An 18,641-nucleotide genomic window follows, 5' to 3' on the forward strand; every position below is an offset into this window, starting at 1 on the left:
GTGATTAAAAATGTTCATCTACATCCATAAATCCATTAAATTCTGTTGTGGGCTGAACAAACTGAGAATATCCAAACTGTGTCAAAATGGCATCATCTTTTTCTGATCTTTGCTTCTTCAATATTCACTACCTCCGACTTCTCTGAATGATGTTTGAGGCCGAGATGAGACCAAATATATATCTAATATATGGGATTCAGATGACATGCAGAAACAAACACATGTTATCCAAACTTCCTTCAAACTAAGCGAGAACTATTCAATGTTTCTGCCCAGTTTTGAATGGAGGACCTTTTGGGCATTAGTTGAACATGATAACCACTACACTACAGAAACAGGCAGCAGCGGAGCAGCCAATGGACCTGTGCTATGTTCAACTGCAGTGTCTTGCTGCAGCTTCTGATGGTTAGGCTGAGAGGCCATGTAACTTATTACTCTCCTCCACCTTCCTCATGTTTATTTCTAGCAACTTATTTTCATTTCTTCCATCGATCTGTTTCCCCCCCACAATTGTCCGCCTCCCCCCTTTGACAATCTGCCCCATGTTCCTAGTCTTCCTTTCACTCACTGCTTACTTTTATTCTGCCGTTAAGATTCTAATCTCTGAACATGCCTCTCTCAGCACTGTTCTTAGCCTTTATTACCCATTTACATTCCCTTTTTCTTTCTGTCCAAGTCATTTAGTCATTCTCCACCTATCGCTGGCCATCTATCCAGCTCCACAAATCCCCTGCACCCCTCCCTACCCCCGCCCCATCCACTGTCCACCCACAATAGTCTAAATCTGACCCCATTTCCAGTTCTCCAGCTTTGACCAAGAGTCACCCAGACCCGGAACGACCACTGCCATCTCGCTCCACAGAGGCTGTCAGACCTGCTGAGATTGTCCAGTATTTTCTGTTTTTGTTTCTCCGATTGAAGCATCCGCAGTAAGTTGCTTTTATCTTACAATTAGATATGATTGAGAGTTATTATGTTCATCTGCATCTTTAAACACATTAAATTCTGTTGATTTTGAACAAACTGCTGGAACGGTGTCAAAACAGGAAAATCTTTATCATTTCATTGCTTCTTGAAAATGCAGCACTTCAGACTTACTGAATCAATTTTTGTGCCTGATGTGAGACTAAATCTCCTATTCCTCTCACATACGAGATTCAGCTAATATTCAGGGAAAATGTATGTGTGGAAAGTTTTCCTCAGACTAAATGAGAAGCATTTAATGCTTCTGCCAGTTTCAAACCGGGGACCTTTCATATATTAGTTGACTGTGATAACCTACCTCTTTGCTGCAGAGCTGGCAGCACAGGACCTAATGGACCTGTGCAATGTTCAACTGCACAGTCTTGCTGCAGCTTTCAATGGTTCAGCTGGGAGACCATGTCACTGATTACAAGACGTCTGTTTCTTTAAAACAGATGTCTCAACTTGTAAGACCGTAAGATATAGAACTTATATTGAACTTAAGCATTTGTTCAGCAAATATCTAACGTAACAATGCTCTCTGTTCAATCATTAATGCATCATTCTTATCTTCCTACAGAAACTTTCCACCAATTTTACTCAACAACTGTTTCGTTATTCAACATTGAACCTCAGTATATTTATTTCTTATATATGACTTCATTTTGAATTGAATAACTCTCGATGCTTCACTCTGAAATATACACCATTGAATTGCAAATGTAACTGACCAACAAAAGAAAGCGTGTCACTGGGTAATATAAATCCCATGAATCTTTGTTGAGATTAGACCACAGACAGCTTTTAAACAAAGTAAAATATAGTTAAATGGAAGTGAATTGAGAATTATGTGTTGCTTATTTTTGATCCCTCTGTGTTTTGGTGTGTAGCTTTCTGCAGCCGGGGCAGCATGGTGGCGTAGTGGGTTAGCCCTGCTGCCTCACGGCGCCGAGGTCCCAGGTTCAATCCCGGCTCTGGGTCACTGTCCGGTGGAGTTTGCACATTCTCCCCGTGTTTGCGTAGGTTTCGCCCCCACAACCCAAAGATGGGCTGGGTAAGTGGATTGGCCACGCTAAATTGTTCCTTAATTGGAAAAAATGAATTGGGTACTCTAAATTTAAAAAACAACATTCTGCAGCCTAAATACCATTCATGTATAAGGAGGGGTGACAGCTTCGGATGGTGATTAAAATATTAATCTACGCCTACAAAGCCATTAAATTATTTTGTGAACTGAGCAAACTGCCAAGATCCGCACTTTGTTTTTTCATGGATGGAACGATCTGTCTAGACTGTACGCAGAACAATACTTTTCACTGTACCTCGGTACACGTGATAATAAATCAAATCTAATCAGAGATAGTTTCTTACTAGTTTTCAGATTGAACAATGAGCAGCCTTAAAAATTATTCATTCAAGGGAGGTGGGTGTCACTGGCTGGGCCAGCATTTACTGCTCATTCCAATTCCCCTTGAACTGCGTGTCTTGTGAGGCTATTTCAGAGGGCACTTACAAATCAACCACAACACTGCTGTGGATCTGGAGTCACATGTAGGCCAGGCCACATGAGAGCAGATTTCCTGAAGGTCATTCGTGAACCAGATGAGTTTTTACAACAATCAAGAGTGTTATCATTAGACTTTTAAATCTATACTTTTATTAAATTTCAATTTCACCATCTGTCATCGGCAGATTCAATCCCAGATCCCCAGAGCATTAACCTGGGTCTCTGGATTACTCGCCCGGTAACAATACCATTTCTCCAATGCCTAGCCCACAGTGTTGGCAGAATATGTGTTCTGTGATCTTGTCTTGCAATGATTCTACAGAACTGCTGGATAGCTACCCAGAACAATGATTTATTAATGTACACGTGGTAAGGTAACGATCAAAATGCTATACAGACCAAGTTACATTAGACGATCTTGGAACTACACTGACGTGCGACTGTCCTCGTTTATGCCTTACAATCTTCTGCTGGTAGATGGATATCATCTGACTGATGTCTGACACCACCTGCTGGTGGGAGGTCACACTGCTGAGTAATAATAATAATCTTTTATTGTCACAAGTATGAAGTTACTGTGAAAAGCCCCCAGTCGCCACATTCCGCCGCCTGTTCGGGTAAGCTGGTACGGGAGATGAACATGTGCTGCTGGCCTTGTTCTGCATTACAAACCAGCTGTCTAGCCCACGGAGCTAAACCAGTACATGTAGCATTATATACAGGCTTATCACCACAACTCGTAACTTCTCAAAATTATCAGGTAATTTAGTGTTTCAAACAAATTCTGATAGCTCTGCAGTTTCTCGAAACATTTTAGTTGACAGTGTCATTTTTTAAAATAAAGATCTAGTCTTCGCAATATAGTTAAATGATACACCAATTCACTAATGATAATCAATGTTCACTACTGAATAATCATGAATGTAATTACTGATTTTTTTTGCCACGAAATCAATACATAGTTAATATAGAAAAGGTACAGAAGGTGAAATGGCTGCAGGAAGCCACATGTTAGAGGCATAAAAGGGCTTCCTTGACCTTGTTACCAATGGCAATGAAAATAACAAATTTAAAACTGAATGTGATTACACATGCATACTTAGTTTCCTACATTACAACAGTGAATATATTTCAAAAGTACTCCATTGGCTTTAAAACACTTTAGGAGATCCAGTGGAAATTAGGTTTTATAGAAATGTACATTTGTTCTAATTGTCCGCAAACTAGGATATCTTGCACTCGGTGTCCTCACCAGAATCATTGATAAAGATTGAGTCTTAATTTTGTGTAATAACCATGTCATTGACACCATTTTGAATACTCTGCGAAACCCCAGTCAAACCATAAGCACAACTATTTGTTCGAAAATACAGCGAGTTGTTGTGACTTGGAATACACGGTCTACAAATAGTGTTCGCGTCTCATTGGACTGTAACTTCCAAAAGATAATTTGATACATTCTGAAAAAGAAAACAAAATAGTCGAACTATGGGATTAAATGGTTCGCTGTACAAAGAGCTGGTACGGGGAAAATGGGCCAAATAGACTCCTCTGTGCTCTAGGAGCCTGGTGTACAGGTAAAACGAGTGGTAACGACCTGGAACCGACTGCCTCGAAGGGTAGGAGATGCAGAGACAACAGAAGGATTTCAATCGGAAATTGGATGGGCACCGAGAGAAATAAACCTGCACAGATATGGGGATAGAACGGAGCAATGGACAGACTGGCTTCCTCCACAGGGAGCCAACATGGTCTCAAAGGGCTGAATGACCTCATTCCCCACCCTCCAGATGCTGTGATCTCAGGGGAGAAATTCAGCTGCTCCAGTCACTCCAACTAACTGGTGTCACTTATCCCTGGTGCCATTCTAGCACAATGGTTAGCACTGTTGGTCCAGAGCACCAGGGTCCCAGATTCGATTCCCGGTTTGGATCACTGTCTGTGCGGAGACTGCATGTTCTCCCTGCGTCTGCGTGGGTTTCCTCCGGGTGCTCCGGTTTCCTCCTACAAGTCCCGAATGATATGCTTGTTAGGTGAATTGGACATTCTGTATTCTCCCTGTGTACCCAAACAGGCGTCAGAGTGTGGCGACTAGTGGATTTTCACAGTTACTTCATTGCAGTGTTAATGTAAGCCTACTTGTGACAATAATAAAGATTATTGTAAATGTCCTCTACACCTTCTCTAAGAACTTCACACCTTTCCTAAAGTGTGGGGCCCATATATAGGCTTCCATTGTAGAGGGATAGAATTGAAAAGCACAGAGGAAATGTTCAACTTGTTTAGAACCAGGGTGAGGCTATACTGGGAGCACTGTCAACATTGGTGATCTCCATTTAAAAAAAGGAAATAGAGGCACTGGATAAGGTGCAACAAAGATTCATAATATACAGAACTGAGAGCATTTAACACTCAGAAAAGGCTGGGGTTGCTTTTTTCTGGAAAAGAGAAGACTGATGGGTGACCTGATGGAATCTTTAAGATTATGAAGGGATTCAATAATCCAATAGGAATTTCAGTAGAAACCTCTTTACCCAGCGAGTGGTGAGAATGTGGAACTCACTACCACAGCGAGTGGTTGAGGTGAACAGCATGAATACGTAAAGCTAGATACATACATGAGGGAGAAAGAAATAGAGGGAGATGCTGATGGGGGAGATGTAGAGGGGTGGGTGGAGGATCATGTGAAGCATAAATACTTACACAGACTATGGCTAACCTCAGGCAGTATGGGAATTTAACCTGTGCTGTTGGTGTCACTCAGCACAAACCAGCCATCCAGCCAACTGAGCTAACCGATCCCAGTGTAAATCTGTAATAATTCCTTAAATATTAGTGACTGCCTGTCACCCACCATACTATTTAATGTTGTTTCCCAGTGCAGCTCAGACAACTTGCCCCTCATACCCTGATAGTTTTCTTCTGTGAGAAGCTGCATGATAAATTAAACAAAAGAACCATGTAACCACCACAGCCTATCTTCATGGCAATGTGGCATGATTTTGGGAGTTTCCAAACAGAAACGGTGATGAAACATCTTCTAACCTCCAAACCCCCTTTCACTTTTTAACCCTTGTGAAATGTGCAACCAGATATTCGTAAGAAGGCTCAGAGAGAATCAGCCCACTGGAGGCGAAGTCGTGAGACCGGCTAGTCCAGCAGAAAGAAACCCTCTGACCATCCCCATTGACCAACATAAAATGAACAAAATGCAATCCTGGATGGAATTGAGAACAGAAACAATAACAGCAGAATCCAATCCCCGTAAACAGTTGTGAACTTGTTGGATTCACAGAAAGTGCGATGAATTACAAAATCCCTTCGCACATTGAGAGCAGGTGAAAGGCCTCTCCCCAGTATGAACTCCCTGGTGTGACTGCAGACAACATAACCGAGTGAATCGCGCAAATAGACATGAACGGGTGTGAGATAATCGGGATTATGGAGACATGGCTGCAGGATGACCAGGGATGGGAATTGAATATATTCAGTGTTTAGGAAGGACAGACAAAAAGGAAAAGGCAGTCGAGTGGCAGTGCTGGTTAAAGAGGAAATTAATGCAATAGTGAGGAAGGATATTCGTTCCAACAATGTGGAATCTGTATGGGTAGAGCTGAGAAACACCAAGGGGAAAATAAATTAGTGGGCATCGTATATAGATCCCCAAACTGCAGTGGTGATGTTGGAAATGGCATAAAACAGGAAATTAGACTGATCGTAAACGTTTCTGTAGAAATGTAAAGAGAAAAAGATTGGTGAAGACAAATGTAGGTTCCTCACAGTCAGAAACAGGGGAATGTATAATAGGGGACAAGGAAATGGCTGAGCAAATAAATACATAATTTGGTTCTGTCTTCACAAATGAGGGCACAAATCAGATACCAGAAATGTTGGGGAACGCAGGATTTAGTGAGAGGAAGAAACTGAAGGAGATCAATATTCGAGAAATGGTGTTGGGGAAATTGATGGGATTGAAGGCTGATAAATCCCCAGGGCCTGATAATCTGCATCCCAAAGTACTTAAAGAAGTGGCTCAAGAAATAGTGGATGCATTGGTGGTCATCTTCCAGGATTCTCTCGACTCTGAAACAGTTCCTGCAGATTGGAGGGTGGTTTATGTAATTCCACTATTTAAAAAGGGATGTAGAGAGAAAACAGGGAATTATAGGCCAGTAAGTCAGACATCGGCAGTGGGGAAAATTCTAAAATCCATTATCATCAATTTTATAGCAAAATACTTTAAAACCAGTGGCAGGATCGGACAGAGTCAGCATGGATTTATGAAGAGGAAATCATGCTTGACAAATCTACTGGAATTCTTCGAGGATGTAACTGGTAGAGTTGATGATGGGGAGCCAGTGGATGTGGTACATTTGGACTTTCAGGTGGCTTTTGACCAAAGTCCCACGTAAGGTATTAGTGTGTAAAATTGTAGCATGTGGGATTAGGGGCAGTATATTGAAATGGATAGAAAACTGGTTGGCAGACAGGAAACAAAGAGCTGGAATTAATGGGTCTTTTTCAAATTGGCAGGCAGTGACTAGTGGGGGTACTGCAGGGATCCGTGCTAGGACCCAAGATATATTAATGATTTTTAAAAAAATTTAAAGTACCAATTCCTTTTTTCCAATTGAGGGACAATTTAGTGTGGCCAATTCACTTACCCTGCACATCTTTGGGTTATGGGGGTGAGACTCACGCAGACACGGGGGGAACTTGTATCCACACGGACAGTAACCCAGGGCAGGATTGAACCCTGGTCCTCAGCACTGTGATGCAGCAGTGCTAACCACTGTGCCACCCTATATATTAACGATTTAGATGATGGAACAAAATGCCATATCTCCAAATTTGCAAATGACACCACTTTGCGTGGGGTTTGGGGGGGGGGGCGGGGGTGTTGGTCAGCTGTGAGGAGGATGCAGAGATCCTTCAGTGTGATTTGGACAAGTTGAGCGAGTGGGCAAATGAATGGCAGATACAGTTGAATTTGGAGAAATGCAAGGTTATCCACTTTGATACCAAAAACGAGAAGGCAGACTATTATCTGAACGGCCACAGATTAGGAGAGGGGAATGCGCAACGAGACCTGGGTATCCTCGTACACGTGTCACTGAAGGAAAGCATGCAGCTACAGCAGGCGGTAAAGAAGGCAAATGGAATGCTAGTCTTCATTCTGAGCGAATTTGAGTACAGCAGCAGGAATATCTTGCTGTCATTATACAGGGCCTTGGCAAGGCCGTACCTGGAATATTGTACACAGTATTGGTCTCCTTATCTGTGGAAGGACGTTCTTGCTCTAGAGGGAGTGCAGCGAAGGTTTACCAGACTGATTCCTGGGATGGTGGGACTGACGTATGAGAGAGTGAATCAGTTGGGATTGTATTCGCTGGAGTTCAGAAGAATGGGGGGTCTCACAGAAACCTATAATATTCTAACAGGGCTTGACAGTGTAGATGCAGGACAGATTTTCCCAATGGTGGGAGTGTACAGAACCAGAGGTCGCAGTCAGAGGATACGGGGTAGACCATTTAGGACAGAAATTTCTTCAACCAGAGAGTGGTGAGCCTGTGGAATTTGTTACCACAGGAAATAGTTGAGGCCAATACATTGTATGTTTTCAAGAAGCAGTTAGAAATAGCACTTAGGGTGAAGGGGATCAAAGGGTAGCACGGTAGCATAGTGCTTAGCACTGTGGTCTCATAGCACCACGGTCCCAGGTTCGATTCCCTGCTGGGTCACTGTGTGTGGAGTCTGCACGTTCTCCCCGTTCTTGCGTGGATTTCCTCCGGGTGCTCCTGTTTCTTCCCACCAGTCCCGAAAGACGTGCTGTTAGGTCATTTTGACATTCTGAATTCTTCCTCCGTGTACCCGAACAGACGCCTGAATGTGGCGACTAGGGGCTTTTCACAGTAACTTCCTTGCAATGTAAGTAAGCGTATTTGTGACAATAAAGATTATTAATTAATTAAGGATATAGAGGGGAAAGCAGGATTAGGCTATGGATGATAAGGCGTGATCATAATGAATGGCGGAGCAGGCGCGAAGAGCCAAATGGCCTCTTCCTGCTCCTACTTTCTATGTAATCTCTTCCCACACTAAGAGCAGGTGAATGGCCTCTCCCCAGTGTGAACTCGCTGGTGTGTCTGCAGACTGGATAACTGTGTGAATCCATTCCCACAGAGGGAGCAGGTGAATGGCTTCTCCCCAGTGTGAACTCGCTGATGTCTCAGCAGGATGGATGAATCAATAAAACCCTTCCCACACTGAGAGCAGGTGAATGGCTTCTCCCCGTTGTGAATTCGTTGGTGTGTCTGCAGGCTGCATAAATCACTGAATTCGTTCCCACACTGAAAGCAGGTGAAAAGCTTCTCTCCAGTGTGAACTCGCTGATGGTTCCGCAGGTTGGATGAAGCTCGGAATCTGTGCCCACACTGAGAGCAGGTGAATGGCTTCTCCCCAGTGTGAACTCGCTGGTGTGTTCGCAGACTGGATGACTGAGTGAATCCCTTCCCACACTGAGAACAGGTGAACGGGCGCTCACCAGTGTGAACTCGCTGATGGATCCGCAGGTTGGGTAAAGCACGGAATCCCTTCCCACACTGAGAGCAGGCAAATGGTCTCTCCCCAGTGTGAACCCGCTGGTGTGTCTGCAGAGTTGATAAATCACTGAATCCCTTCCCACACTGAGAGCAGGTGAATGGCCTCTCTCCAGTGTGAACTTCCTGATGTCTCTGCAGGGTGAATGAATCAATGAATCCCTTCCCACACTGTGAGCAGCTAAACAGTCTCTCCCCAGTGTGAACTCGCTGATGTCTCTGCAGGGTGGATGAATCAATGAATCTCTTCCCACACTGAGAGCAGGTGAATGGCCTCTCACCAGTGTGAATTCGCTGGTGTTTCCACAGGGTGGATGAATCAATAAATCCCTTCCCACACTGAGAGCAGGTGAATGGCCTCTCCCCAGTGTGAACTCGCTGATGTCTCTGCAGGTTGGATAAAGCACGGAATCTCTGCCTACAGTGAGAGCAGGTGAATGGCCTCTCGCCAGTGTGAATTCGCTGGTGTTTCTGCAGGCTGGATAAATCAATCAATCTCTTCCCACACTGAGAGCAGGTGAACGGCCTCTCCCCAGTGTGAACTCGCTGGTGTGTCTGCAGGTGAGATAACCGAGTGAATCCCTTCTCACACTGAGAGCAGGTGAACGGCCTCTCTCCAGTGTGACTGCGTCGATGAGTCTCCAGCTCAGATGGGAATCTGTATCCCTTCCCACAGTCCCCACATTTCCATGGTTTCTCCATGTTTTGTTCCCCTCGTGTCTCTCCAGTTTGGACAAACAGTGGAAACCTTGTCTACACACAGCACATGTGCACTGTCTCTCCTCGCTGTGAATGGTGTGATGTTTTTCAGGCTGTGTAACTGGTTGAAGCTCTTGCCACAGTCAGTTCACTGGAACACTCTCACTCGGGTGTGTGTTGTGTGGGTCTCACTGTTTTTCCAGTCAGACTCACGTTTAAATTATTTTGAAGAAAAAAAAAAGGAAAAAAAAATTAAATTAAAAAAAAAAAAAAAATCGGATAAAAATTTCTCCTTCTCACCGATAATATTCAGATCAGAAGGAATCGAGTGAGTTTGTCACATCGGGACGTGATGTTTGAGATTTCTGTCTATAATTCCTCCTCTTCCAATATCCTTTAAAAACAATTTACAAAAGTCATCAATTAGTACAGGATAGAAATTCAGAACAGCCAATGACCAGCTCGCTGGTCTCGGGGTAAGATTCTCGCTTCGGGGGTTGTGATACACGAAAATGTGAGAGGTCCCGGGTTAAAATCCCGGCCGAGCCCTATGATGTTGTTTCTTGTGGGCAGCACGGTAGCATTGTGGTTAGCACAATTGCTTGACAGCTGCAGGGTCACAGGTTCGATTCCGGCTTGGGTCACTGTCTGTGTGGAGTCTGCACATCCTCCCCGTGTGTGCATTGGTTTCCTCCGGGTGCTCCGGTTTCCTCCCACAGTCCAAAGATGTGCAGGTTCGGTGGATTGGCCATGATAAATTGCCCTTAGTGTCCAAAATTGCCCTTAGTGTTGGGTGGGGTTACTGGGCTATGGGGATAGGGTGGAGGTGTTGACCTTGGGTAGGGTGCTCAATTCCAAGAGCCGGTGCAGACTCGATGGGCCGAATGGCCTCCTTCTGCACTGTAAATTCTATGAAATTCTAGTTCCTATGGAACATGATTTCCTCTCTCGTTCTCGAAAAGCTTTAATTATCCATCCCACACACGCTCCCTCCATTCTCACTCTGCTGTATCTAATATTCACCCTCCCAATTCTCCTGAAGGTGCTGATTCATGTTGATTGACAGATCCAAGTTCAGCTCATTGCTTCCTGACCAGGACACAGAGATTAGAATAGGATCAAGAGTAGGCCATTCGGCCCACCGAGTCAGCTCAACCATTCAATCAGATCTTTGGCCGATCTACCTCAGCACCATTTTCCCACACGATCCCCATATCCCTCGATATCTTCAATATCTAGAAACCTGTCAATATTCGTCTTGAACATACCTGATGACTGAGGCTCCATATTCCACTGGGGTAGAGAATTCCAAAGCCTCACCGCATTCTCGAGTGAAGAAATCCCTCCTCATCTGAGCTTTCTCTCTATTTTCCTTCCTGTTCTCCATAACCCTTAACTCCATTGTCAATAAAATATCTGTCAAACTTGTGCTTCAATATATTCAATGACCCCCAGATACAACTGGTCCCTGTGGAAGAGAAATCCAAAGACTAACAACCCTCTGAGGGAAGAAATGACTGGAAATCTATAAAGTAGCTACAGTCTTATATTACAAGACGAGAAATAATAATACGTTTACTTTAAATTTTATATTTATATTACGGTAAATAATCTATCTAATCTGCACCATGTAACAACACGAGACATATCTCAGTCCATTATTAATTAATCACCCTGAAATGTCAGACATCTCCTGGGGAACCCCACCCCTTTAAATGTGAACATTATGAAAGAGACAAGCCTTTTTTGAAATAAATTTAGAGTAACCAATTATTTTTTTTGCAATGAAGGTGCAATTTAGCGTGGCCAATCCACCTACCCTGCACATCTTTGGGTTGTGGAGCTGAGACTCACGCAGATACAGGGAGAATGTGCAAACTCCATACAGACAGTGACCTGGGGCCGGGATCGAACCCGGGTCCTTGGTGCCATGAGGCAGCAGTGCTAACCACTGTGATGGGTGGGAGGAGATGGAAACACTTTGTGCAGCCGCTAACCTACATGTAATTTTTTTCCCCAATTAAGGGGCAATTTAGCGTTGTTCCAGGTTGGGCTCAAATCATCAATGAGGACTCTGATCTCTGGCAAGGAAGGAAACCCTGGCAGGTGGGCGGGGAGGATTCACAAACACCCGCTGGAGGCCCCAAACCCCCAATAAGACCCATTGATTTTATTGTCAGTCTGCAGACAGGAGCTGGAGAACTGAACCCAGGCAGAGGAGAAGGAGGGTGAAAACTGGTAGTGGAGGAAATAAATGGTGCAGATGGTGAGATGGGTTTGGATTTCAGCCCAGGGAGGAGGGAGAGTGTGTGGGTCAGGGAAAAATGTTCCAGAGAAACTAGAATTGTCTGTTCAGAATTTCTATCCCGGATTGACAGTGATGACTTTTGTTTATTTTTAATTAAAACAGTTTTTTTTAAAAAAAAAAAGAGTACCCAATTTTTCCCCCTCAATTGAGGCGTAATCTTTGCGAGGTCAATTCACCTCCGCTGCACATCTTTTTGGATTGTAGGGGTGAGTCCCACACAGATACGGGGAGAATGTGCAAACTCCGTACGGGCAGTGACCCGAGCCGGGATCAAACCCGGGTCCTCGGTTAACCAGATGGAAACTCAAATCAAACTTCACATCAAGATTTAACAGTCACTCCATTCATCAGGACCTGAATATCATTGGCCTGTGAATGTGGAAGACAAAATGTTTGTCTGTTCTGTCCAGAGGAAAAGATTTACTTTTTTAGAATAAATTTAGAGTACCCAATTATTTTTTCCCCACTTATGGGGCAATAGGGAGAGAGAGGGAGAGATGTGTTATTTTTTTAATAAATTGTTGGGATCCATCACAGACCTGGATATACACGAATTAATTCTTCGAGCAAACTTCAATTGTGAACTGGATCCAAAAATGGACTGGTCCAAGCCCATTCAAACACGACAAAAATAAAAATGGAGTGAAATCTGGACGGACCACCCGGCACCAGAAACGACAACGGCAAAGCCGGCAAAAGATAAAGAAATCTGTTCCCATCGGAAATGAAAAATGAATCTGCAGATTGTAAAAGGATTATGGGACACAGATTTAAGATTGTGAGCAAGATCTACAGGGGAGATGAGGGAGAAATTTTACACAGTGAGTGGCAATGGCCTGAATGCAATGCTTACACACAAATGTCAATACTCTCCAGATCCTGATAACTGAATGGTGCTGTCAGAATTTGATGTGTGGATTGGTTGTGAGTTTCCTGTCAATCCCTTTCTAAGCGCTTGTGAAAGAAGTTTACAAAGGCATCACTGTCAATCCAGAAATGAAATTCAGGAAAAATAAACATTTCCCCCGGCTGAGTTTGCTGTGTGTAAATCCTCCCCGACTAATCTTCTGTAAAAGGGGTTTCCAAAATTAATCAGTCAGTCCAGCATTGAAATTCACAACATTCTCTCCTCCTGCTTATAGGTCCAGGATGACCGCTCATGCCCCCCGGTGCACACTGTCCCTCTTGTCATCAGCAGTCCCCTGATTTGAGCGTGATGTTGACTCAGGGTTGTGAGTTTCTGCCTTGGGGCTTCATGTGACTGAACAGAACCGCAGAGCTTTGGACACATGGGGCAGGAAGTCCAATGAGACAGTGAAATCTGGAGAGCAGGATTTCTTCCTTTTCTTTCCATCTCTGCCACAGCTTTGCATCATCAATAAGACATTGGGACTCAAAGCGTGAGGCAGTTTGATGGACAAGTTGTCTCCATTCTGAACAATAGCAAGTCTTACAATACCAGGTTCAAGTCCAACAGTTTATTCGGAATCACGAGCTTCCAGAGCACAGCTCCTTCATCAGATGAGTGAAGAGGTAGGTTACACAAACACAGCCAATGATGCAATTTGATACTTTGAATGAGAGTCTTTGCAGATAATTAATTCTTTACAGGTCCAGACATAGTGATTGGAGAGGGGGTAATCACAGGTTAAAAAGGTGTTAATTGTCTCAAGCCAGGACAGTGGAAGGATTTTGCAAGCCCAGGCCAGGTGGTGGGGGGTTAAATGTAGTGAAATGTACATGAATCCAAGATAACGGATGAATGGACATCATGCGACAATCACCAAGCAGTAATGTCCATTTCCAGTCGTGGAACACTTCAGCAGTCAAGGGCATTCAGCCTCCGATCTTCGGGTAAGTGTTCTCCAAGGTGGCCCTCAGGACACTTGACAACGCAGAATCACCGAGCAGAAACTGATAGCCAAGTTTTTTTATCATAGAATTTACAGAGCAGAAGGAGGCCATTCGGCCCATCGAGTCTGCACCGGCTCTTGGAAAGAGCACCCTACCCAAGGTCAACACCGCCACCCTATCCCCATAACCCAACCCAACACTAAGGGCAATTTTGGACACTAAGGGCTACCGTGCTGCCCTAAGTTCTGCACGCCTCAACCGGGATCTTGAATTCATGTACATTTTACAACTTTTAACCTCCCACCATCTGGGCTTGCGAAATCCTGCAAAGACTTAATCACCTGCAAAGACTCACATTCAAAGTATCATCTTTCATCATTGGCTGTCATCGTGTAACCTACCTCTTCACTCACCTGATGAAAGTGCTACGCTGTGAAAGCTCGTGATTCCAAAGAAACCTGTTGGACTTTAACCTGTTGTTGTCAGACTTCTCACTGAGCCCAGCCCAGTCCAACGCGGCATCTCCACATTCTGAACAATGGGGAACAAGCTCCTCCCACTCATTGAAACATCATCCCGACAAAAAAGGCAAACGCGCATGCGCCCTGATGCACATCCAATAAAGATGGCGGCCGTTAACCCGAGCCGAATATGGGGACATGCAGCTCCGCTCGGTACAAACGGGGTCCCGTAAAGTTTTCCGAGGTTTGCGGCTGACAACAACTTTACACAACGTTTGCGCCCACCCCCGCGATCTCTCGCTTCCTCCATATTGTTAAACGCCTCCTACCAATTCCGGATCTGAAAACAGCCCTTCTGCTTCGCCATTACCCACAGTGCGCATGCCTCATTTGCAGCGGACACGCCCCTCATTCACTCCGATTGGTTGGAGGACCAACCGCTCCGATCGGTCCTCCGTTCCGCCTCTCCTCTTTCTATTGGTCGGGCGCCATCGTCAATCACCCGGGCATTGTGAAGGTTCCAGATGGTGAGCACTCGTTGATTGTCCAATGATAACATTTTTCACATTCGGCTCTGGGGCCGCACTCGTGATTTGTAAACCCCGCCCCCCGACACTGATCTCTCACGTGACACCTCACAATGCCCGGAGTGATTGACGGCAACACTGGCAAAAAGGAGAAGGGGAGCGGCTGGTCCAACCAATCAGTGAATGACGGGCGGGGCTCTCGGGATGCCGGATCTTTGCAGAAGAAGCAACCGCGCAGGCGCACGTGGCAACTCAAACAAAGGAAGGTTCGTCTCCTCAATTTCTGACCTGGATGCTTCGTGGTGATTTTTGTAAACAGAGATTACAGCTATCGGGCAAAAATTAAACAGATTGGGCCTTATTTTCTTGACAAAACAAATCACTCAGTCGCGACCTGATACAAGTCTTTAAAATGATCTGTGGGTTGGACAGGGGAGAGGTGGGGCGGATGCTGCCACTTGGAAAGGAGTCGAAAACTGGGAGCCAGGAATAAACATGGGCGGCACGGTGTCATAGAATTTACAGTGCAGAAAGAGGCCATTCAGCCCATCGAGTCTGCACCGGCCCTTGGAAAGAGCACCCTACTTAAGCCCCACGCCTCCAACCTATCTCCTTTATCCTGGTAACCCAGTAACCCCACCTAACCATTTTGGACACTAAGGGGGAATTTAGAATGGCCAATCCACCTAACCTGCACATCTTTGGACTATTGGAGGAAACCGGAGCACCCGCAGGAAACCCATGCACACACGGGTAGAACATGCAGATTCCGCACAGACAGTGACACAAGCCGGGAATCGAACCTGGGGCCCTGGAGCTGTGAAGTAACTGTGCTAACCACTATGCAACCGAGCTGCCCTATGCTATTGTGCAGCACAGTGGTTAGCACTGATAAATAGTGCGGGATTTGCCAGTTTTGTGCTTGACGCTGAGGAGGCTGACAGCACTGTTACCTCACAGCGCCAGGGTCCCTGTTGCCTCACAGCACAAGTCGATTCTCGGCTTGGGTCACTGTCTGTGCGGAGCCTGCATGTTCTCCCCGTGTCTGCGTGGGTTTCCTCCGAGTTCGTGGGTTTCCTCCGAGTGCTCGGGTTTCCTCTCACAAGTCCTGAAAGATGTGCTTGTTCGGTGAATTGGACATTCTGAATTCTCCCTCTGTGTACCCGAACAGGTGCCGGAATGTGGCGACTGGGGGATTTTCACAGTAACTACATTGCAGTGTTAATGTAAGCCTACTTGTGACAATAATAAAGATTATTAGAAACTAGGTCATAAATACAAGAGAGTGGCTAACAAATCCAAGAGGGAGATATGGACACATTTCTTCATTCACTGGATTAGAATGTGCAACTTGTTACCAGGGAAGAAGTTGAGGAAAGTGCTGGGATGTTTCCAAAAGGAAATGGACAAGCACGTGAGAAAAGGGAATGGAAAGATCAGCTGACAGGCTGAGATGAGGTGGATGGGATGGAAGGAGATGTGTGTCGAGTATAATCAGCAGCAGAACCGTTGGACCAACTGGCCTGTTTGTGCATTGTAGAATCTAAGTAATTCAATGTAAACTTCTTTTACAGAATATAAGGATTGCTGATGGGAAATTCAGACCAAACATCATGTCAAGTCCTAACAGAGTCTATCGATTCATCAGGAGTTGAAAACCATCGGCCTTTCAATGTGGAAGGAGAAATCTTTGTCTGGTCTGCCTGAAAGAAAAGATTGCAAACATCAGTGCGACTGGAAAAGCACTGAGGCACATACACTGAGTGATTATTCCAGCGTACTGACTGTGCAAAGAGCTTTAACCAGTCAGAGAGCCTGAAAAAATATTGCACCATTTACATCAGGAAGTGACCTTACTCAGGCTGTGTGTGTGGACCAGACATCACATCAGGAAGATACTGTACTCAGGCTGTGTGTGTGGACCAGGTTTCACATCAGGAAGTGACCATACTCAAGCTGTGTGTGTGGACCAGGTTTCACATCAGGAAGAGACCGTACTCAGGCTGTGAGTGTGGACCAGGTTTCACATCAGGAAGAGACCGTACTCCAGCTGTGTGTGTGGCCCAGGCTTCAACTCATCGTCAAACCTGGACAGACAGAAGGACACCAGTACCATGGAGAAACCATGGAAATGTGGGGACTGTGGGAAGGGATTCAATTATCTATCTGAAGTGGAAACTCATCGACGCCGTCACACTGAGGAGAGGCCATTCACCTGCTCTGTTTGTGGGAAGGGATTTAATGCTTTATCAAACCTTCGGACTCACCATCAGGTCCAATCTGACCAAAGACGTTTAAATGTGCAGACTGTGATAAGAGCTTTAAAAGCAGAAAGGATTTACTGTTGCACCAACGCACTCACACTGGGGAAAGGCCGTTTGCCTGCTCCGTGTGTGGGAAGGGATTCACTCAGTCATCACACCTCCTGACACACCAACATGTTCATACTGATCAGAGACCTTTTAAGTGTTCTGACTGTGAGAAGAGCTTTAAAAGCAGAAAGGATTTACTGATTCATCAACGGACTCATACTGGGGAGAAGCCGTTCACCTGCTCCCTGTGTGGGAAGGGATTCACTTGTTCCTCCCACCTTCTGACTCACCAATTTGTTCACACTGATCAGAGACCTTTTACTTGTTCTGACTGTGAGAAAACATTTAAAAGCAAAAAGGATCTTCTGAAACACCAACACACTCAGACTGGGGAGAGGCTATTCACCTGCTCGATCTGTGGGAAGGGATTCACTCGGTTAGCTCAGCTTCTGAGACACTATCGAGTTCACCTGGGGAGAGGCTATTCATCTGCTCTGTGTGTAGACAGGAATTCATTGATTCATCCAATCTTCTGATACACCAGTGAGTTCACACTGGGCAGAGACAGTACACTTGCTGTGTGTGTGACAAGAAATTCATTCAGTCATCCCACCTGATGACACACCAACTTGTTCACACTGATCAGAAACCTTTAAAATGTTCGTACTGTGAGAAGGGATTTAAAAGTAAACAGAATCTGCTGAAACACCAGCGGGTTCACACTGGGGAGAGGCCATTCAACTGCACCGCGTGTGGGAAAGCATTTGCTCAGTCAAACAACCTGTTCAGACACCAGTAAGTTCACAGGCGGTATCAGGGTTTGGATTCTGCTGTTATTGCTACCGTTAATCACATGCAGGACTGAATTATGTTTGGACGCCTGTTTTGTGTGGGGTTCCACAGTTTTGTGGTGTATATATCAATGATTTAGAGTGAAATATAGGCCATAATTAAGAAGTTGGTGGATGGTACAAGTTATTTGTGTGTTTGACAATGCAGAATAAAGATGTGGACAGCAGGAAGATATCATTGGACTGGGTCTTCAGCCAGAGGGTGGTGAATCTGTGGAACTATTTGCTGCAGAAACCTGTTGACGTCAAATCATTGAGTTTATTTAACAAAGAACAAACAAAGAAATGTACAGCACAGGAACAGGCCCTTCGGCCCTCCAAGCCCGTGCCGACCATACTGCCCGACTAAACTACAATCTTCTACACTTCCTGGGTCCGTATCCTTCTATTCCCATCCTATTCATATATTTGTCAAGATGCCCCTTAAATGTCCCTATCGTCCCTGCTTCCACTACCTCCTCCGGTAGCGAGTTCCAGGCACCCACTACCCTCTGCGTAAAAAAACTTGCCTCGTACATCTACTCTAAACCTTGCCCCTCTCACCTTAAACCTATGCTCCC

At 45.0% G+C, this 18,641-nt stretch overlaps 1 protein-coding gene and 1 long non-coding RNA gene across 5 annotated transcripts; one reads left to right on the forward strand and one right to left on the reverse strand.

Moving 5' to 3' along the window:
- Nucleotides 1-2,597: 2,597 nt before the first annotated feature.
- LOC140419675 (uncharacterized) lies at nucleotides 2,598-14,765 on the reverse strand. 4 transcript variants are annotated; one of them, XM_072503596.1, is made up of 3 exons: nucleotides 14,721-14,759; nucleotides 11,037-11,236; nucleotides 2,598-10,162 (listed from the first exon to the last, which is right to left on the reverse strand). In XM_072503596.1, exon 3 carries the CDS (start codon nucleotides 9,769-9,771, stop codon nucleotides 8,569-8,571), a length of 1,203 nt encoding a protein of 400 aa, XP_072359697.1. In that variant the 5' UTR covers nucleotides 9,772-10,162; nucleotides 11,037-11,236; nucleotides 14,721-14,759; the 3' UTR covers nucleotides 2,598-8,568. The 4 variants fall into 4 exon arrangements, with proteins under 4 accessions (XP_072359697.1, XP_072359699.1, XP_072359698.1 ...); XM_072503598.1 differs by lacking the exon at nucleotides 11,037-11,236 and having other exon boundaries at nucleotides 14,721-14,765; XM_072503597.1 differs by lacking the exons at nucleotides 11,037-11,236; nucleotides 14,721-14,759 and adding an exon at nucleotides 14,344-14,704.
- Nucleotides 14,643-18,187, forward strand: LOC140419676 (uncharacterized). Its single transcript, XR_011945970.1, has 2 exons — nucleotides 14,643-15,184; nucleotides 16,493-18,187. It is a non-coding gene; the product is annotated as an uncharacterized lncRNA (long non-coding RNA).
- The last annotated feature ends 454 nt before the right edge of the window (nucleotides 18,188-18,641 follow it).

The sequence above is a fragment of the Scyliorhinus torazame genome, chromosome 5 (genome assembly GCF_047496885.1).
Source record: "Scyliorhinus torazame isolate Kashiwa2021f chromosome 5, sScyTor2.1, whole genome shotgun sequence".
Lineage (NCBI taxonomy): Eukaryota > Metazoa > Chordata > Chondrichthyes > Carcharhiniformes > Scyliorhinidae > Scyliorhinus > Scyliorhinus torazame.

Bases quoted from the DNA above. Each gene is read 5' to 3' on its own strand.
- LOC140419675 (XM_072503598.1), bottom strand. From the start codon at position 9,771: ATGGAGAAACCATGGAAATGTGGGGACTGTGGGAAGGGATACAGATTC.